At 49.0% G+C, this 15,521-nt stretch overlaps 1 protein-coding gene across 3 annotated transcripts; it reads left to right on the plus strand.

The window, feature by feature from the left end:
• Positions 1-1,996: 1,996 nt before the first annotated feature.
• On the plus strand, positions 1,997-13,347 carry Rab3d (RAB3D, member RAS oncogene family). Of its 3 annotated transcripts, XM_076939772.1 has the most exons (6): positions 1,997-2,180; positions 3,701-3,899; positions 4,238-4,476; positions 5,237-5,355; positions 5,446-5,570; positions 10,093-13,347. In XM_076939772.1, the coding sequence occupies exons 3-6, from the start codon at positions 4,249-4,251 to the stop codon at positions 10,278-10,280; spliced, it is 660 nt and encodes a 219-aa protein (XP_076795887.1). In that variant the 5' UTR covers positions 1,997-2,180; positions 3,701-3,899; positions 4,238-4,248; the 3' UTR covers positions 10,281-13,347. The 3 variants fall into 3 exon arrangements, with proteins under 3 accessions (XP_076795887.1, XP_034366262.1, XP_034366261.1); XM_034510371.2 differs by lacking the exon at positions 3,701-3,899 and having other exon boundaries at positions 1,998-2,180; positions 4,213-4,476; XM_034510370.2 differs by lacking the exon at positions 3,701-3,899 and having other exon boundaries at positions 1,998-2,180.
• Positions 13,348-15,521: the final 2,174 nt, after the last annotated feature.

Genomic DNA, 15,521 nt, shown 5'->3' on the forward strand with positions numbered 1-15,521 from the left:
ACAGAATAGAACTTCATCTTTCCTCAGTCTGTAGCATCCATCTCGAGATGTGACCCTTGGTGAGTGATATCCTGGAGGCTTTGGGGGCTGCTTGTTTCTGAGAATAACTCAGCTCTTCCTAGCTTATACACTCCAGCACAATTCTGGAGGCAGCTCTGGAGGCAGCTGTTGTTCCCTTAGGCATCTGGGTGAGCAGAAAAGTTCAAGTTGCTCTGTGTATGGTTGTGTGTGTGTGTGTGTTCTAAGGCAGGGTCTCTGGCCCGAGCTGACCTGGAATTCTATGGCCCAGGTTGGCCTGAAACTCAAGAATTCTACTGCCTCTGCTTCTTATGTGTTAAAATTACAGGTGTGGGTTTAGTATCAGTCTATATTTTTGTTTTGAGATAGATTCTTACTATGTAGCCAGTCTGACTGGAAACTTACTCTGTGGCCCAGGCTAGCCTCAAATTCATGACTGTCCTCTTGCCTCAGCTTTCCAGTACTAGGGTTACAGACATACATCATTTCATCTGTACAGACACACATGCAGATAGAACTTTTGAGACAGAGTCTCATATAGCCCAGGCTGGACTTGAACTTACATACCTGAGTATGATCTTGAACTCCTGATCTGTCTTCCTCCACCTCCCAAATTCTGAGATTACAAATGTAAGCCACCGTACCTAAAGGTCTGTTTGTTTGTTTATTGTATGTGGAGGTCAGAGGACAACTTGTGGGACTTGGTCCTACTGCTTGGTCCCTGGAACCTTCTCATCAGGCTTAGTGGCAAGTGCCTTTATCCACTCACTCACTTAGATTGTTGTGAATTCCAAATCTTGCTGTGTGGGCTCAGGTAAGTATCAACCTTTTTTTTTGATCCTCAGTTTCCTTATTCCTAAAACATGTTTTAACATCAAGAGCCCTTAAGAGTGTTAAACAGCAGAATCTAGCACCCTTTAGAGCAGGGCTTAGCCTCCTCCCACATGGGACAGGGAGTATGCCTAAGATTCAAGAGACCCCAGCACTGAAATGAAAATGGGCTGGGGGCATAGAGTGCTTGCTTAGTATATAAGAAGCCTCGGGCTCCATCCCTAGCACCATGGAAACCAACATAGTTTTATATACCTTCTATCCCAGACCTTGGGAGGTGGAGCCAGGAGAATCAGTTCACATTTATTCTTGGCTCCATAAAGCGTTTGAGGCAAGCCTGGACTAAATGAGACTTTGTCTCGAAACAAAACAAAAAAAATAATAAAATATTTTTAGATTTTTAAATTTTATTTTACATGAGTGTTTTGTGTGCACCACGTGGGTTCTTGCAGTTTGATAAAATAAGCAGGGGAGAGGTCAGGTCCCCTGCAACTGGAGTTCAGAGATCTTCCTGAGCCACTCACCAGCCACGGTGTGAGTACTGAGACTCAAACTCACATCTCCAGCAAGAACAAGTGCTTTTTACCGCTGAGTCATCTCTCCAGCCCCCAAAATTAAAAGAAATAAAAACATGGTTACACAAGTCTTGTTATGAGCCACTTAGCAGATGGAAAAATTGAGGTTGAAAGAGGTTAAGTATGTCCGGAGTCACTATCCTAGAAAGGGGAGGTGGGGCTGGAACTCCGCTGCCGAGGTTTTCCTCTTAACCACAGAATGCATAGAAGATATTTTCTATCTGTAGTTAGGAAAGAGAGGCTCTGATGTGACTTAATGCCTCTTCCCCCTCCTCTGGGCACTAGCTCAGGACCACACAGTCGCCCTCCCAGACCCCTACCACCCCGCACCCCGCCCCCACCATACTACCAGGTCCCACCCCCTCGATTCCCCGCCCACTTCTGACGCCTCTTGAGGTGGTCCCTCTCCTACCAAACCCCACCTCCGCTTGCAAGGCTCGCCCACTCCGCTTGAACTGTTGTGGCGTCCCTGTCTCCGACAGGCCACGCCCATCTCCTAATTCCGCGGGCGGCGCCCCCACCGTAAGACCACGCCCACCTCCGGGCGCCAACTCTCCCGACGCCCGCCCCTTCTATGCCCCACCCGCGCACCTCTCCTTCTCTTGCTGCGGCCTCGCCCCCTCCACCTGGGCGGAGCCGGCGCGGGATCCGGGTGTCAGTGTTGGCAGCGGCGGTGGCTGTGGGGCGAGGGTCGCAGCCCTGTGCGGGCCGTAGCAACTTCGTGGGCGGATCCTGGTGTGCGAGGCGGGACCCGAGGTGAGCCCAGGAGCCAGTGCACCAGCCAACCGGCCGATTTGCGTGTGCACTATGACAGGGTTGAACTGGGGTCCGCGCGAGCTGGGGACCCGCACACCCAGTCGGCGCTGCTGGCTCTTCTGGGTTCCCCGCACCCGGCAAGCTCTGCGAACGGTGGCGGTGTGGGCGAGAAGCCCAGCTGGGGGCCGAGCAAGGGCGCCATATGGTGATGGGGGAGGCACTTGATGGTGCACGCTGTGCAGTAACAGTTCGAATGCCAGCCTTGGGGGCTAGGGGACCCCTAGATGTCCCGGAAGAGGAGCCGCGGTGGGGCTGGAGCCAGCCTGGAGGCCCTGCCCGACGGACGCTTTGCAGTCCCTTCTCAAACCCGTTCTCCCGGAACACAGGGTGGGGTTGGCTGCGTTCTCCTTAGAAATGCACAAGACTGAGAAACAGAAAACATCGAAGGCCGTTGAGAAATACTTTTGCTTGGGCTTTGGAGAGCGACTCTAAGCTAGACAGCTGGAGAAAGTGAGGCGGGGGCTGGGGGAGTGGGGGAGAGCTTGGAAGGGCACCCTGGATTCGGATAAAACAGCATGCTGGAGTGTGGGTAGGTATAAACAGCAGGATAAGGGGTGGTGGGTTTTGTCATCATTAAGTGGCTAGGATAATTCTCTTGGATTTGATGATTTTCAGTCCTGTCTTGGTGGACCATGGCTGGGGTGAGTCAGCTTTGGCCAAGAGAGAGCCAGGCCCGGCCTCTTTGACAAATAAAATGGCAGGTACCCACTCCGGAGTCTAACTGGGCCTTAAACCTTATGCTATATTTATAGAAATTCCCCTTACCCTGGGGGACAGGGAAAGGGTTAAAGTGGACTTGGAGAGGACAGGACAGGCACCCCAGTGGCAGGCACCAGCTAAATTCAACATCTAGGCCCTGATCCAGGCCCTGATGGCAGGGGCTCTGTCTAGCTGGCAATCACCCCCCACACACACACACACACCTGGCCATACCAGCTGCTTTCACTGGGCAAAGTCCAGCTTGCAGCCCGTGCAACTTCCTCACCACCATGGCCCCCCCACTCCCAACTGGCCCTGAATGTTCACCTGTTACCTGGTCCTGCACCTGAAGGGAGACAACCAGAGCCTTCCACTCAAAAGGTTCAATTTTCCTTTCTTTCTTTCTTTCTTTCTTTCTTTCTTTCTTTCTTTCTTTCTTTCTTTCTTCCTTCCTTCCTTCCTTCCTTCCTTCCTTCCTTTCTTTTTCTTTCTTTCTTTCTTTCTGAGACAGGTTCTCATATAGTCCACCCCAGTTTGGTACCAAACTTCCAATGTAGCACAGGATGGCTTTGATACTCTCTGTCTCTACTCATTAGTGCCAGAATTACAGGTGTGCACATCACACCTGATTTACTGGGTGCTGGGGCTGAAACCTCAGGTGAATGCTCTAAGTCATCCCCAGCCCTCAGCTTCACCTTTGTGTAAAGATTAAATAGCAGCCACGGCCCTGGAGCTGAGGTGTCGGTCTGTCTTGTGCACAGCTGTATCTCTTCAGAGACCAGTGCCTGGTGCAGAGAAGAGCTCGGCAGATTCACCACATGGGGAGTCTGAGGTCAACCTGAGCTACCTGAGACCTTCTCTTAAAGAATGAAAAAGGAGAAAAGGAAGAGGAGTGGAGACATGGCTCAGCTGTTAAGAGAAGCTGTCTCAGACAACCTGACTTAATCTCTTAGAGCCCAGGTCAGACAGTTTACAGCTGCCTGTAACTACAGCCCCGAGGTGGAGGTACACACCTGTCAACCCCATACACTAGTCACATATAAAGCCTAGTTTAGCTCCATAGTGAGACCTTGTCTCAATAAATAAATAAATAAATAAAACTTAAAACTAGGGCTAGGGATTGCTTTGCTGGAAAAGGCACTTGCTGCCCAGCCTGATGACCTGAGTTTGATCCCAGATCCACATGTTGGGAGAAGCGATTCTTGAAACCAATAGACCCACAGACTTGCCCGACAGTACCCACCCCTTACAGGATTCCACTCTCTCACATCAGGATTTCTGGCCTCCCCTCCAAGTAGATCCCACCAAGATGGCGTCCGCTAGTGAGCCCCCGGCTAGCCCAAGGGATGCTGCTGACCAGAACTTTGACTACATGTTCAAACTGCTCTTGATTGGCAACAGCAGCGTGGGCAAGACCTCCTTCCTGTTCCGCTATGCCGACGACTCCTTCACCCCTGCCTTCGTGAGCACAGTGGGCATCGACTTCAAGGTCAAGACAGTCTATCGACACGACAAGAGGATCAAGCTGCAGATTTGGGTGGGCTGAGTAGCTGTGTAGGGAGTGGGAGGGCAGTCAGTAGAAAATCCCAGCAGACACAAAGAGTAGCTTCGGGCAGGGAGGCGTCTTTTGTCTCTGAGGGAAGCCCACCAAGGTGTGGGAACATACCTCCCCTGGGTGTCCTGAGGAGGAACAAGGTAGACAGAAGGCACTTCTTGGAAGTATCAGTGACTAGTGAGGAGTAATTTGGGAACCATCGTGACTCCCATGAGGCTGCTAGGCTCAGGGCTACATCCTGTCCCCGGTCCAGCTATTGATATTATCACGGTAACAAGGGGATCAGAGGCAGATCAAGATGATGGCCTGAGGCCCAGATGGCTCCTCTTTGTGACTCTTACATGGGTTCTTGGAAACAGGGTTAGGAAGCTCATAAATCGGGGACAGCCCTGCACAGTGGAGAGCATCCAGGGTGGAGCTGAGTCAGTTAACTGAGTTTTCAAGATGGGACAGATGGGCCTGGTGCTACATGCCTGTAATGTTTCCCATCAGGCTGAGTTGTGAAGGCAGGGTCATACCTGCCCATCAGACTGGGCCATGAGGGAGGACCAGTTTTCTTCCAATCAGATTAGAATGTGAGGGCAGGGCCATACTCCCCATCACACTGGGCCTGTGAAGGGAACACCACTCTTCTCCCATGAGATTGGGCCACAAGAATAGACCTGTGTCCCTTCCAGGGTTCTGCAGAGTCAGGTGGGGAGCACGTGGTCCCTACCTAGCTGACTGACTGCTGTTTGCCCAGGATACAGCAGGCCAAGAGCGTTACCGGACAATCACTACAGCCTACTACCGCGGGGCCATGGGCTTCCTGCTCATGTATGACATCGCCAACCAGGAGTCCTTCACCGCTGTGCAGGACTGGTAAGCACTGACCAGCCACTGACATGCCCCACGTCTTTGTTCTCCCCTTTCCGATCTCTAACCTCCCTCTCGATGTCCACAACTCCACAGGGCTACGCAGATCAAAACCTATTCCTGGGACAACGCCCAGGTCATTCTCGTGGGGAACAAGTGTGACCTGGAGGACGAACGGGTGGTACCTGCTGAGGACGGCCGGAGGCTCGCTGATGATCTTGGTTAGTGCCCAACCTGAGCCACGGGTCCTGTCTCCTATCTCCATACCCTTGTCTTCACCCTTGAATCCCTGACCACAGTGGTTACCTGAGGATCTGGGGGCAGGGGGCAGATACCCACGTGTTGGGGCTGCGGGATGGTGGAATGGGTGAGTGAGAATGCTTTTGTTGAAGCATGAGGCTCTGGTTTAGAGACCCCAGCACCTGCATAAAGGACACACACACACACACACCTGCCTTCATGCCTGTAACCCCGGCACTGTGAGGAGCCGGGATGAGGATCACTGGTTCTTGCTGGCTGCCCTGGTAGCTTTAGGTATAGTGAGAGACCCCATCTCAATGGAATATGTGACAGTGTGAGAGAGCAGGGCCCCTGACGTCATTTCTACCTGCAGTAGAGACCCGTACACCTGCACACAAATGTGCACATACACCAAACACATACTCCGACATAACCCATAAACATACCTGTATATAAGCCATGTTCTCCCATTTGGAGGATACATGCCCCGTCCTGGGAACCCAGCTGCTTGACCCTGGTGACCTCTTCTCATTTTTCCTTTAATTTCTATTACGGGAATTAACATCCCATAGTTTTTATTTTTGTTGTTGTTTTGAGACAGGGTCTCACTGTGTAATCCTTGTTGGCATGGAACTCAGTTATGTAGACAAGGCTAGCCTCAACATCACAAGGGACTCACTAGCCTCTGCCTTCCAAATGCTGGAATTAAAGGCATGTACTTACATGCCCAGCATCTACTACCTATTTTCTGAGTTCTGAAACTGGAGTGAAGTGATTCTGATTTTTTTGTTTGTTTGTTGGTTGGTTTGGTTTGGTTTGGTTTGGTTTGGTTTGGTTTGGTTTGGTTTGGTTTGGTTTGGTTTGCTGAACCCAAGGCTGCCTTCACATTATGCAGGCACCTACTACTGAGAAACACCACCAACCTAGACATTTCATTTTATTTATCTATCTATTTATTTAGACAATCTCACTAGCCCAGGCTGAACTTTGAACTTGTGATCCTCTGTCTTAACCTCCCGAATTGCTGGAACTGCAGGCTTCCTTTTCATTCAGTTTATTGATTTGTGTAGGATTTCCCTGTAAAGATCCAAGTGTAATGGGTCTCATCTAAATCCTGAATCATACCTAAATGTTGCAGGAACTTGCAACCAAATTGCCATGAGGTGAAGGTTAATCCAGGATACATAGTGAGACACTCTCTTAAGCATACAAACAAGTGCTGGAGAAGTGGCTCTGCAGTTAAGAATATTTTCTGTTCTTGCAAAAGACCTAGGTTTGATTCCCAGCACCAACATGGCAGCTGACAACTCTTTGCACGTATATCCAGTAAGGCACACATACATATGCATAAAATAAATTTTAAAAATTAAAATAATAAACAAAAATCCCCAACTGTTGTAGGGTATGTATAGCTCAGTTGGTAAGCATGGTCACCTCGTGGTCACCATGAGGCCACAGGTGCATGAGGCCTTAGGGTCCCATCTCCAGTGTCATATGCAACAAGGTATTGTGGTGTATACTCCTCATCCCAGCATTCAGGAAGCAAAGGCAGAGGATCAGGTTCAAAGTCACATAATGACTAGGCTACATAATGAGTTCCAGGTCACACAGGGCTCCATGAGACCCTGTTAGAACCAAAGAAAAGGTACTTTTGAAGGCAGAGGTTCAAGGCTGCATTGCAAGTTCTGGTGAGGCTCTCTTTAAAAAGAGAGAAAAGTCCAATAAACAAAACAAATATGAAGATGAGTTCAAGGCCAGCCTGGTCTACAGAGTGAGTTCCAGGACAGCCAGGGCTACACAGAGGAACCTTGTCTCAAAAAAAAAAACAAAACAAAAACAAAAACAAAAAAAAAAAAAAAAAAAAAAAGAAATAGGAAGAATGCAGCCGTGTGAGGGAAGGTTGACACATTGACAATAAGACACCAAATTTCCCCGAGAAGATAGTGGAGCCGCGCACAGATTTCACCGGGTATGTAAGAGCTGAGTTCATGCACCCCATAATATTCGCCATTCAGTCACTCGGTGAGTAGCTTCTGAACGTTTACTCGAGGCTGCAGGTTAGCAGTAGAACACATGGCAGAGAACTGCCCAGTGAGGGGCTGGCTCCCTGCTAGAGGACCTGGCTTGCCCTGGTTTCCAGTCCTGCTCTGAACAATACCCCAATGCCTTCTCCATACATGCTTTATACCAGGGACCAAGAGCTACGGGAAGAATCGTGCCTTCCTTGGGCTGGTCCATTCTAGTAGCAAAGATGACTGTGCAGTGGAAGTCATACACTCACCTAATCAGGATTACACTTAATTCTAGAAATACGATGGACTTTCTCATGCTAAGCATCTGTTTTCCCTCCAGCTCCAGCTTCCCATTATGTCCTTTCTAAGCTGGGGGTTAAGAGATGGCCTCAATATAGCCCAGGCTGGCTCAAGCTTTCAGCATTCTCTTGTCTCAGCCTTATGAGTCCTGGGATTACAAGCATTTGCCATTATGCCCCTCCCCCCCACACACACATTAAAAATTTACTGATTTAATTGTTTATGTCCCTTTAAAAAGTATTACTAGTGTGCCTCACAGTGCACGTGTGGAGGTTAGAGGACAGCTTCATCCGTCCCTGTGTGTTCCAGGGCTTGAACTCAGGCAAGTGATTTCTCTTTTTATAGAGGGTCTAATCTTGTAGCTTAGGCTGACTCTGAAATCAGAAGTCTCCCTGTTTGACGTCTCTGCTGCAGAGATTATAGGTGTGCACCGTGCCCTAATTGTATTAGATTCATATGTGCATGTGCATACAAGTGGAGGCCAGAGGACAGCAGGTGTATTTTTAGAGAATATCCACCCTTTCTCTGAAACAGCTTGTCTGGAAAAGGCTAGCTAGCCAGCAAAATCCAGGAATCCATCAGCCTTCTATCCCAAAGCACTGAGATTGCAAGCACATTCTACCACACCTGGCTTTTTAAAAAGTGGAGCGGGGAGCCGGGTGGTGGTGGCACACGCCTTTAATCCCAGCACTTGGGAGGCAGAGGCAGGCAGATTTCTGAGTTTGAGGCCAGCCTGGTCTACAGAGTGAGTTATAGGACAGCCAGGGCTACACAGAGAAACCCTGTCTTGAAAAACAAACAAACAAAAAAAAAAAAGTGGAGGGGGGAGGTAGTGGAGATCTGAACCCAGGCCCTCATTCTTGCAAGGCAAGCACTTTACCATCTGAGCATCATCTCTGTAGCCTCCATAACACTGCTTTAAATTACAGTTTTTATCTACCCCATCACTTCCGGGGGGTAGGTTTAGAGACAATGTTTCTTGGTATAGCCCTGGCTGTCCTAGAACTCACTCTGTAGACCTGACTGGCCTTGAACTCACAGAGATCCACCTGCCTTTGCCTCCTGAGTGCTGGGATTAAAGGTGTGTGACACTGCTGCCTGGCTTCTCTTTTTTAAATGTATATGGGTGCTTTGTCTGCATATATATCAGAGCATCATGTACTGCAGACGTCAGATCCCCGGGAGCTAGAGTTACAGATAGTTGTGAGATATTATGTGGGTGCTGGAAATTGAACCCAGGTCCTCTAGAAGGACATCCAGTGCTCTTAATGGCTGATCCATCATCTCTCTAGCCCCATTATTTATTTAATGTCTCTGGGTAACACATGCCCACACACACACACACAGACACATACACATGTGCGTGTGTGTGTGTGTGTGTGTAGGTCTTGTACATTTTGGGGATTAAACTCAAATCATCAGACTTAATAACAAATATCTTTACCACTGAGCCTGTCTTCTGAAGACTTGTAGCTGGGCATGGTGGTGTAACCTGTAATCACTGCACTCTTATAATTGAGGCAGGAGGATTGTGGAGTTGGAGGCTCTATGAACTATTTCAGCATTGCTACACAGTGAAATTTTTTCTGAGAACTTTAAAATGGTTGACAGAGGCTGGGAAGGATCTACATTTTCAAACAATCAGGCATGGTATATACACGTGTCATCCTGAAGAGCTTACCAGCTAGCCAGTCAAGCCTGCTTGATGAGTTTTAAGTCACTGAGAGACCCTGCCTGAGAAAAATGATGATAGCAGCTGAGGGACAACACACTCACACACACATGCACCCCACATACACATGTGAATCCACACACGTGCACCCACACACATGTGCACCCACATACACATGCATACACACACATGTACCCACATACACGTGCATCCCACATACCTGTCACCCCCACAGATGCACCTACACACATGTGCACCCACATACACGTGCACCCCACATACATGTGCATCAACACACATGTGCATCCACACACACATGTACCTACCTATACACACGCATCCACACACGTACACACACATGTGCATCCACACACACACATACACGTGCACACACCCACACCCACAACAGATCAGGCAGGAGTGAGCTCAGAATATAGGTTTGAACAACTCCATTTTCTAGGTCCAGCCCCTTAGGACTCACATGACCATCCAAACTGTCCCCACCTTCTTCCCATCCAGGTTTTGAGTTCTTTGAGGCCAGCGCCAAGGAGAACATCAATGTGAAGCAGGTGTTCGAGCGCCTGGTGGACATCATCTGTGACAAGATGAATGAATCCCTGGAACCCAGCTCCAGCCCAGGCACCAATGGAAAAGGCCCGGCCCTTGGGGATACCCCACCCCCACAGCCAAGCGGCTGCAGCTGTTAAGTTCGGCCCCTGACTGCCCCACACCTGTCCCTTCTTGCCTCTTCAAGGACAGCAGCCACAGTGTGAGCTATGGGGACTGTCTGTCAGCTCAGGGCACCCTTGCCTCTGCTCCACTTCCCCCTCCTCTTGCACAAGCTCATCTCCTTTTCTCTCCATGTCAGGATGCTCAGACAGTCCACACACCCTGGGGCTCTGCTCAGCATTGTCTGAGGGGTTGGGACGCCCACACAGGTGCTTACTGCTTCTTAAGGTATTTTGATGGAGGTAGCTGAAGACAGCATCGCCTTCCCCAAGTGATGGAGGGGTTGTCCTTGCCTTCTGCCTTAGAACCATTGCCCAGGTCCACTCTTCGTAATTGTGGGCTGAAGATGTCACCTGGTGTGGGACTTAGTCCTGGCAGCCTCTCTGTCTCAGGTTCACCAGTTTGGCCTTGAAGCCTGCCTGCAAACTGACTGCTAGCCAAGGATACAGGCAGGTCTGCCGTCTCCATCCTCTGCCTCCCTGGCATCCCCCAGAAAGCCTGTTTTCTGGTTATAGAAGGGACAGAGTCAGAGCCACCCTGGCACTGGGGACTCCCCAAAGTGCCTTCCAAGCTTTCCCTGAGTCTATACCACTCATTGTGGGTTCATCTACTTCCAGAATTAAATTTTGGAATATTCCAGGCCCTGTCACATGGAGACTGAGAACTGCCCACCCTCAGCAGTCCAGCTTTCTGTCAGTTCACCTCAAAGCCAGGGAACTGAGGCTGCCTGCCCAGGTCCCCATCTGTCCGCCTGGTGGGGTTTTAAGCAAGAGCTTTTTACAACTCTTACATCCTGTGTAGAAACGGAAGTGAAGAAAGAAGCCCACAGAGGGCGTGCCCTTGCCGGTCAGTTTCTCATGACAGGATTTGGGCTTCTTCACCTGAGGACTCTTGGATAGACCCAGGGTTGGCATCATGACCACCATCAGTTGGCCAGGGACAGTGGGATGGTGGGGAAGGATTGGGGAGAAGGCATCAGTGGACAACCCAGTGTTTTTGTTTGTACGTCATGGGAGCAACAGGCCCTCCTGTGAATTAGGGATGGGCTGCGGGTTGTGGCTGATGTCTCTACAAAGCTTGAGACATAGCCCCTAGGATCCTTGAATCTCTTCAGCTAGGAGGTCTTTACTCACCGACCAAAACACCATCTGACATCTCATGGTCCAGGTGACAGATGGTCTGTGTCACGTCAGGGAGTGTACTCCTTCAGTCTTCACAGCCAAACTCACTTTGCAGCCTTATTGAGCCCAGCATCCTCCCTGGGGTATGTATGACCTGCAGTGCCTGCTTCAGGTTCACATGCATTTCTAGCCCCGCCAGTGTCCGTCTTTATACAGATTGGACGGGCGAAGTGAGGGTATCTGAACACTTAGAGGAAACAGTTAAATATGTTTATGTTGCTTTATCATTAAATAGTCAAAACGGTGAAAATTATGTTCTTAAGATTCAGCAACCTGCTGGGTTGGTGAAGATTTTTGATCCCAGCACTCTGGAGGCAAAGGAGGTGGATCTGTGAGTTCCAGGCTAGCCTGGTCTATAGAACAAGTTCCAGGACACAGAGAAAACTTGTTCTGGAACTAGCTCTCTCTTTTTGGGGGGTTCAAGACAGGGTTTCTCTGTGTAGCCCTGGCTGTCCTGGAACTCAGTCAGTAGACCAGGCTGGCCTCGAACTCAGAAATCCGCCTGCCTCTACCGGGCTTGGAACTAGCTCTCTTGCTAGCATCTGCCTACTATGTTGCACAGGGTCCTGACGTGAAGGCCCAGCACCATACAAGCTAGGTAGGCATGTGGTCCAGGGATGTCATCCTAGTAGAGGCAGGAGGATCAGAAGTTTGGGGTCACCTTTGAGTACTATCTAGGAGGTTTGAGGCCAGCTGTCACAGAAAAAAAAAAAAAAGCCTGTCAAAGATTCTGTGGACTAGTCAGTCCGTTGTTCCCAAGCATAGTGGTGCAGAGCCTGCCCTTAGTTAGCTAAGGCCATTCCTGTCATTTTGTGTCAACTAAATCACCTCTGACTGACCTCTGACTGGATCTTGGACTTAGTCTCAGCTTCCCGTTGATAGAAGAGTCTCTCTCAGTTCTACTCTGAATACCAACAGAGGAAACCACTTTGTGGTTTTCTTTCAACTGGGCATTTAGCTGGTAGAGTGGCTCATCTGAAAACACTTGCCACCAAGCTCGATGACCTGAGTTAGATTTTGGGATTCATGAGGTAGAAGAAGAGAAATGGACTCTTTAAGCCACCCTCTCACCTCCATGGTGAGCAAGGGTTTATGCACAGTCAATGTCAAAGGAAACCTTTTGTGAAAACAGGGTAATGTGGAAACTTTGTTGTTTCTTCCTCCGATGAAGGGTGATTAGAACATTTTGATTCTTCCATTAGGTTTTACCAAGGATGGGTGAGGGGTCACTAAGTGAACAGAGGCTGCTGTCTGTGCAGATGGCCAGGAGGGATGGGAGCCTGTTGGGTTTATAGACAGAAACATTGCACAAGGCCTAGGGAATGCTTCTGCTCTGCAGGAGAAGGCCCAGGAGTAGCCAGCCTCTGGCACCTTACCCCTGTGTCCTCCCAGGGAGCAATGGCCATGGCTGCAGTGGTCTGATGATCTGGGATTTTTAGGTTTGGTTTTTTGTTTTTCTTGTTCTTGTCTGTGGGACTCATGATGTAGACCAGGCTGGCCTTGAACTCACAAAGATCCACCTGCCTGTGCCTCCCTAGTGCTGGAATTAGAGGCATATATAATTATGTCTGGCCGATATTCCTGCCTTCTACATGGTAGAATTGTCACCACCACATTCTGTTTGATGCAGTGCTAGGGTTGGAGCCCAGGACTTTCTGCATGCTAGGCAACATTCTACCAACTGGGCCTTGGCTCCATCCTAGTCTCTGTTTCCAATGGTGATTCTGCTCCTGGCTCCCTGCTATCGATTCTGAAGCAACACTGAATCAACTCTGGTCTGGTGCTGCCTATCTTTCCCATTGTCCAGTCCAGAAAAGAATGTATACTTTTTTCCAGTGTAATAAAATAAACCATCATGCCTGTGCATCGTGTATTGCTTGAGTTCACTGCAAAGCCAACTGTTGTTTGTGGTGCACAGAGTCCTCAGCAGGTGTGGGGTCATCTCTAGCTAGACCCCAGCCACTCCCTTGGCTCTAGAAAGTTTCAATTTGTGAAGATAGCTCAGTGGGTATTTGGGGTATTTGCCCCCAAGTCTGGTGACCCAAGTTTGATTCCTGGAACCCACGAAGTAGAAGTCAGATTCCTACAAGGTGTCCTCCTGTCTTAGGGTTTCTATTGCTGCCATGAAACACCAAGACCCAGAAGTAAGTCAGGGAGGAAAGGGTTTATTTGGCCTACACATCCACATTGCAGTCCATCTTTGAAGGAAGTCAGGACAGGAACTCAAGCAGGGTAGGAACCTGGAGGCAGGAGCTGATGCAGAGGTTATGGAGGGGTGCTGCTTATTGGCTTGCTCATCGTGGTTTGTTCAGCCTGCTTTCTTCTAGAACACAGGACCACCAGCCCAGAGATGGCCCCACCCACAATGTGCTGGGCCCTCCCCATCAATCATTAAGGAAATGCTCTACGAGCCTGCCTACTGCATGGTCTTATGGAGGCATTTTCTCAGTTGAGGTTCCCTCCTTTCAGATGATTCTAACTTGTGTCAAGTTGACATAAAACTAACCAGCACACCTCTGACCTCTATGTATATGCTGTGGTACATTTGCCCAACCCACCCTCAGAGATAAATGTATAAACCCCATTTAAAAGATGTTTGTTTTGTGTTTCTGATTGTTCTGATGCCCACAGAAGTCAGAGCGGGCATCCAGATGCCATGGAACTGGAGCTATGGATGGTTATAAGATGGCATGTGGCTGTAGGAATTGACCTCAGGTCCTTCGCAAGCGCAGCAAGTGCACGTCTTAACGAGATGGTGTAGCAGTTGAGAGCATTGATTGCTCTTGCAGAAGACCCATGATCGTTTCCTAGTACCGACATGGTGACTACAACCATCCATAACTCCAGTTCTGTTTCTTCTGATCTCCATAGGCATTGGACATGTACATGGTACACATATAGACATGCAGGCAAAACATTCATGTAAATAAAATGAAATAAATACTTAACAAGAACAAAATAAGTATGTTGGGCAGTGGTGGTGCACGCCTTCAACCCCAGGACTTGGGAGGCAGAGGCAGGTGGATTTCTGAGAACAGCCTGGTCTACAGAGTGAGTTCCTAGACAGCCAGGGCTACACAGAGAAACACTGTCTCAAGAAAAAAGGAAAGAGGGAGGGAGGGAGGAGAGAGAGAGAGAGAGAGAGAGAGAGAGAGAGAGAGAGAGAGAGAGAGAGAAGCAAGTAAGCAGGCTGAGCAAGCCATGAGGAACAAGCCAGTGAGCAGCATCCCTCCACGGCCTCTGCTTCAGCTTCTGCCTCAAGGTCTTAAATTCCAGCTACTTGGAAAGTCACAGATCCTTCTGATCTCAGCACACACCATGCTTGAGTGGTATAAAATGGCATCAAGCAACATCATGTGCCTGGGAATTTGGGGGAGGTTAAGACAAGATCCAGACTGCAATGCTTCCTGTCCACAGTTAAAACTTGTGCTATGGACTCAGCTTCTTGGTTTGAAACCATGGAATTTCTTCCTCTGTTCCTTTGCTCTTTTTGGCCTACCTTCCTAGGCCCTAAGTACCATGTCTTCCCATATCCCTACTGACCCGTCTGAGGTGTTTTGTTTTTCTTTTAATGGGTGAAACTGTCTATATTTACCCTGTGTTATATGTGGATCCCACAGGGACTTAATCCCTGATGAAAGATAGTCTCACTTCATCATGCAGCTGAGCTCATGAGCAGAAACTAACCACATGTTTTGTCACTATCTTGGTTAATGTCACCATTAAAAAGATGGTGTATGTCGTCCAACTTCACCACCATCTTGGTTATTGTACCCACATGGCATAAACCAAAATGGTGGCCAACCCCTCAGCAGATTACCCTTTTTGTGCTAAGGAGCACCAAGAGACTTCCATGGCATGTGTCTGGGGCTTTTGTTTTATTGTCTTAATTTTGACACATGGCTCTAATTGATATGTTTACTGGCCTCTAAAGGAAACTTAAAAGTGGTCCCAGCCATGTGCCTCCAACATTAACCAGGTATCAAAGGAAGCTGACACTTTGAAATGGTTAGACTTGGAAGGCTCATGTGAGTTTGA

The sequence above is a fragment of the Arvicanthis niloticus genome, chromosome 8, assembly GCF_011762505.2.
Source record: "Arvicanthis niloticus isolate mArvNil1 chromosome 8, mArvNil1.pat.X, whole genome shotgun sequence".
Taxonomy (NCBI): Eukaryota; Metazoa; Chordata; class Mammalia; order Rodentia; family Muridae; genus Arvicanthis; species Arvicanthis niloticus.

Coding starts and splice junctions, on each gene's coding strand:
- Rab3d (XM_076939772.1), top strand. CDS start 4,249: ATGGCGTCCGCTAGTGAGCCCCCGGCTAGCCCAAGGGATGCTGCTGAC. Junction 4,477..5,236: donor GGATCAAGCTGCAGATTTGG/GTGGGCTGAGTA, acceptor CTGTTTGCCCAG/GATACAGCAGGCCAAGAGCG. Junction 5,571..10,092: donor GAGGCTCGCTGATGATCTTG/GTTAGTGCCCAA, acceptor CTTCCCATCCAG/GTTTTGAGTTCTTTGAGGCC.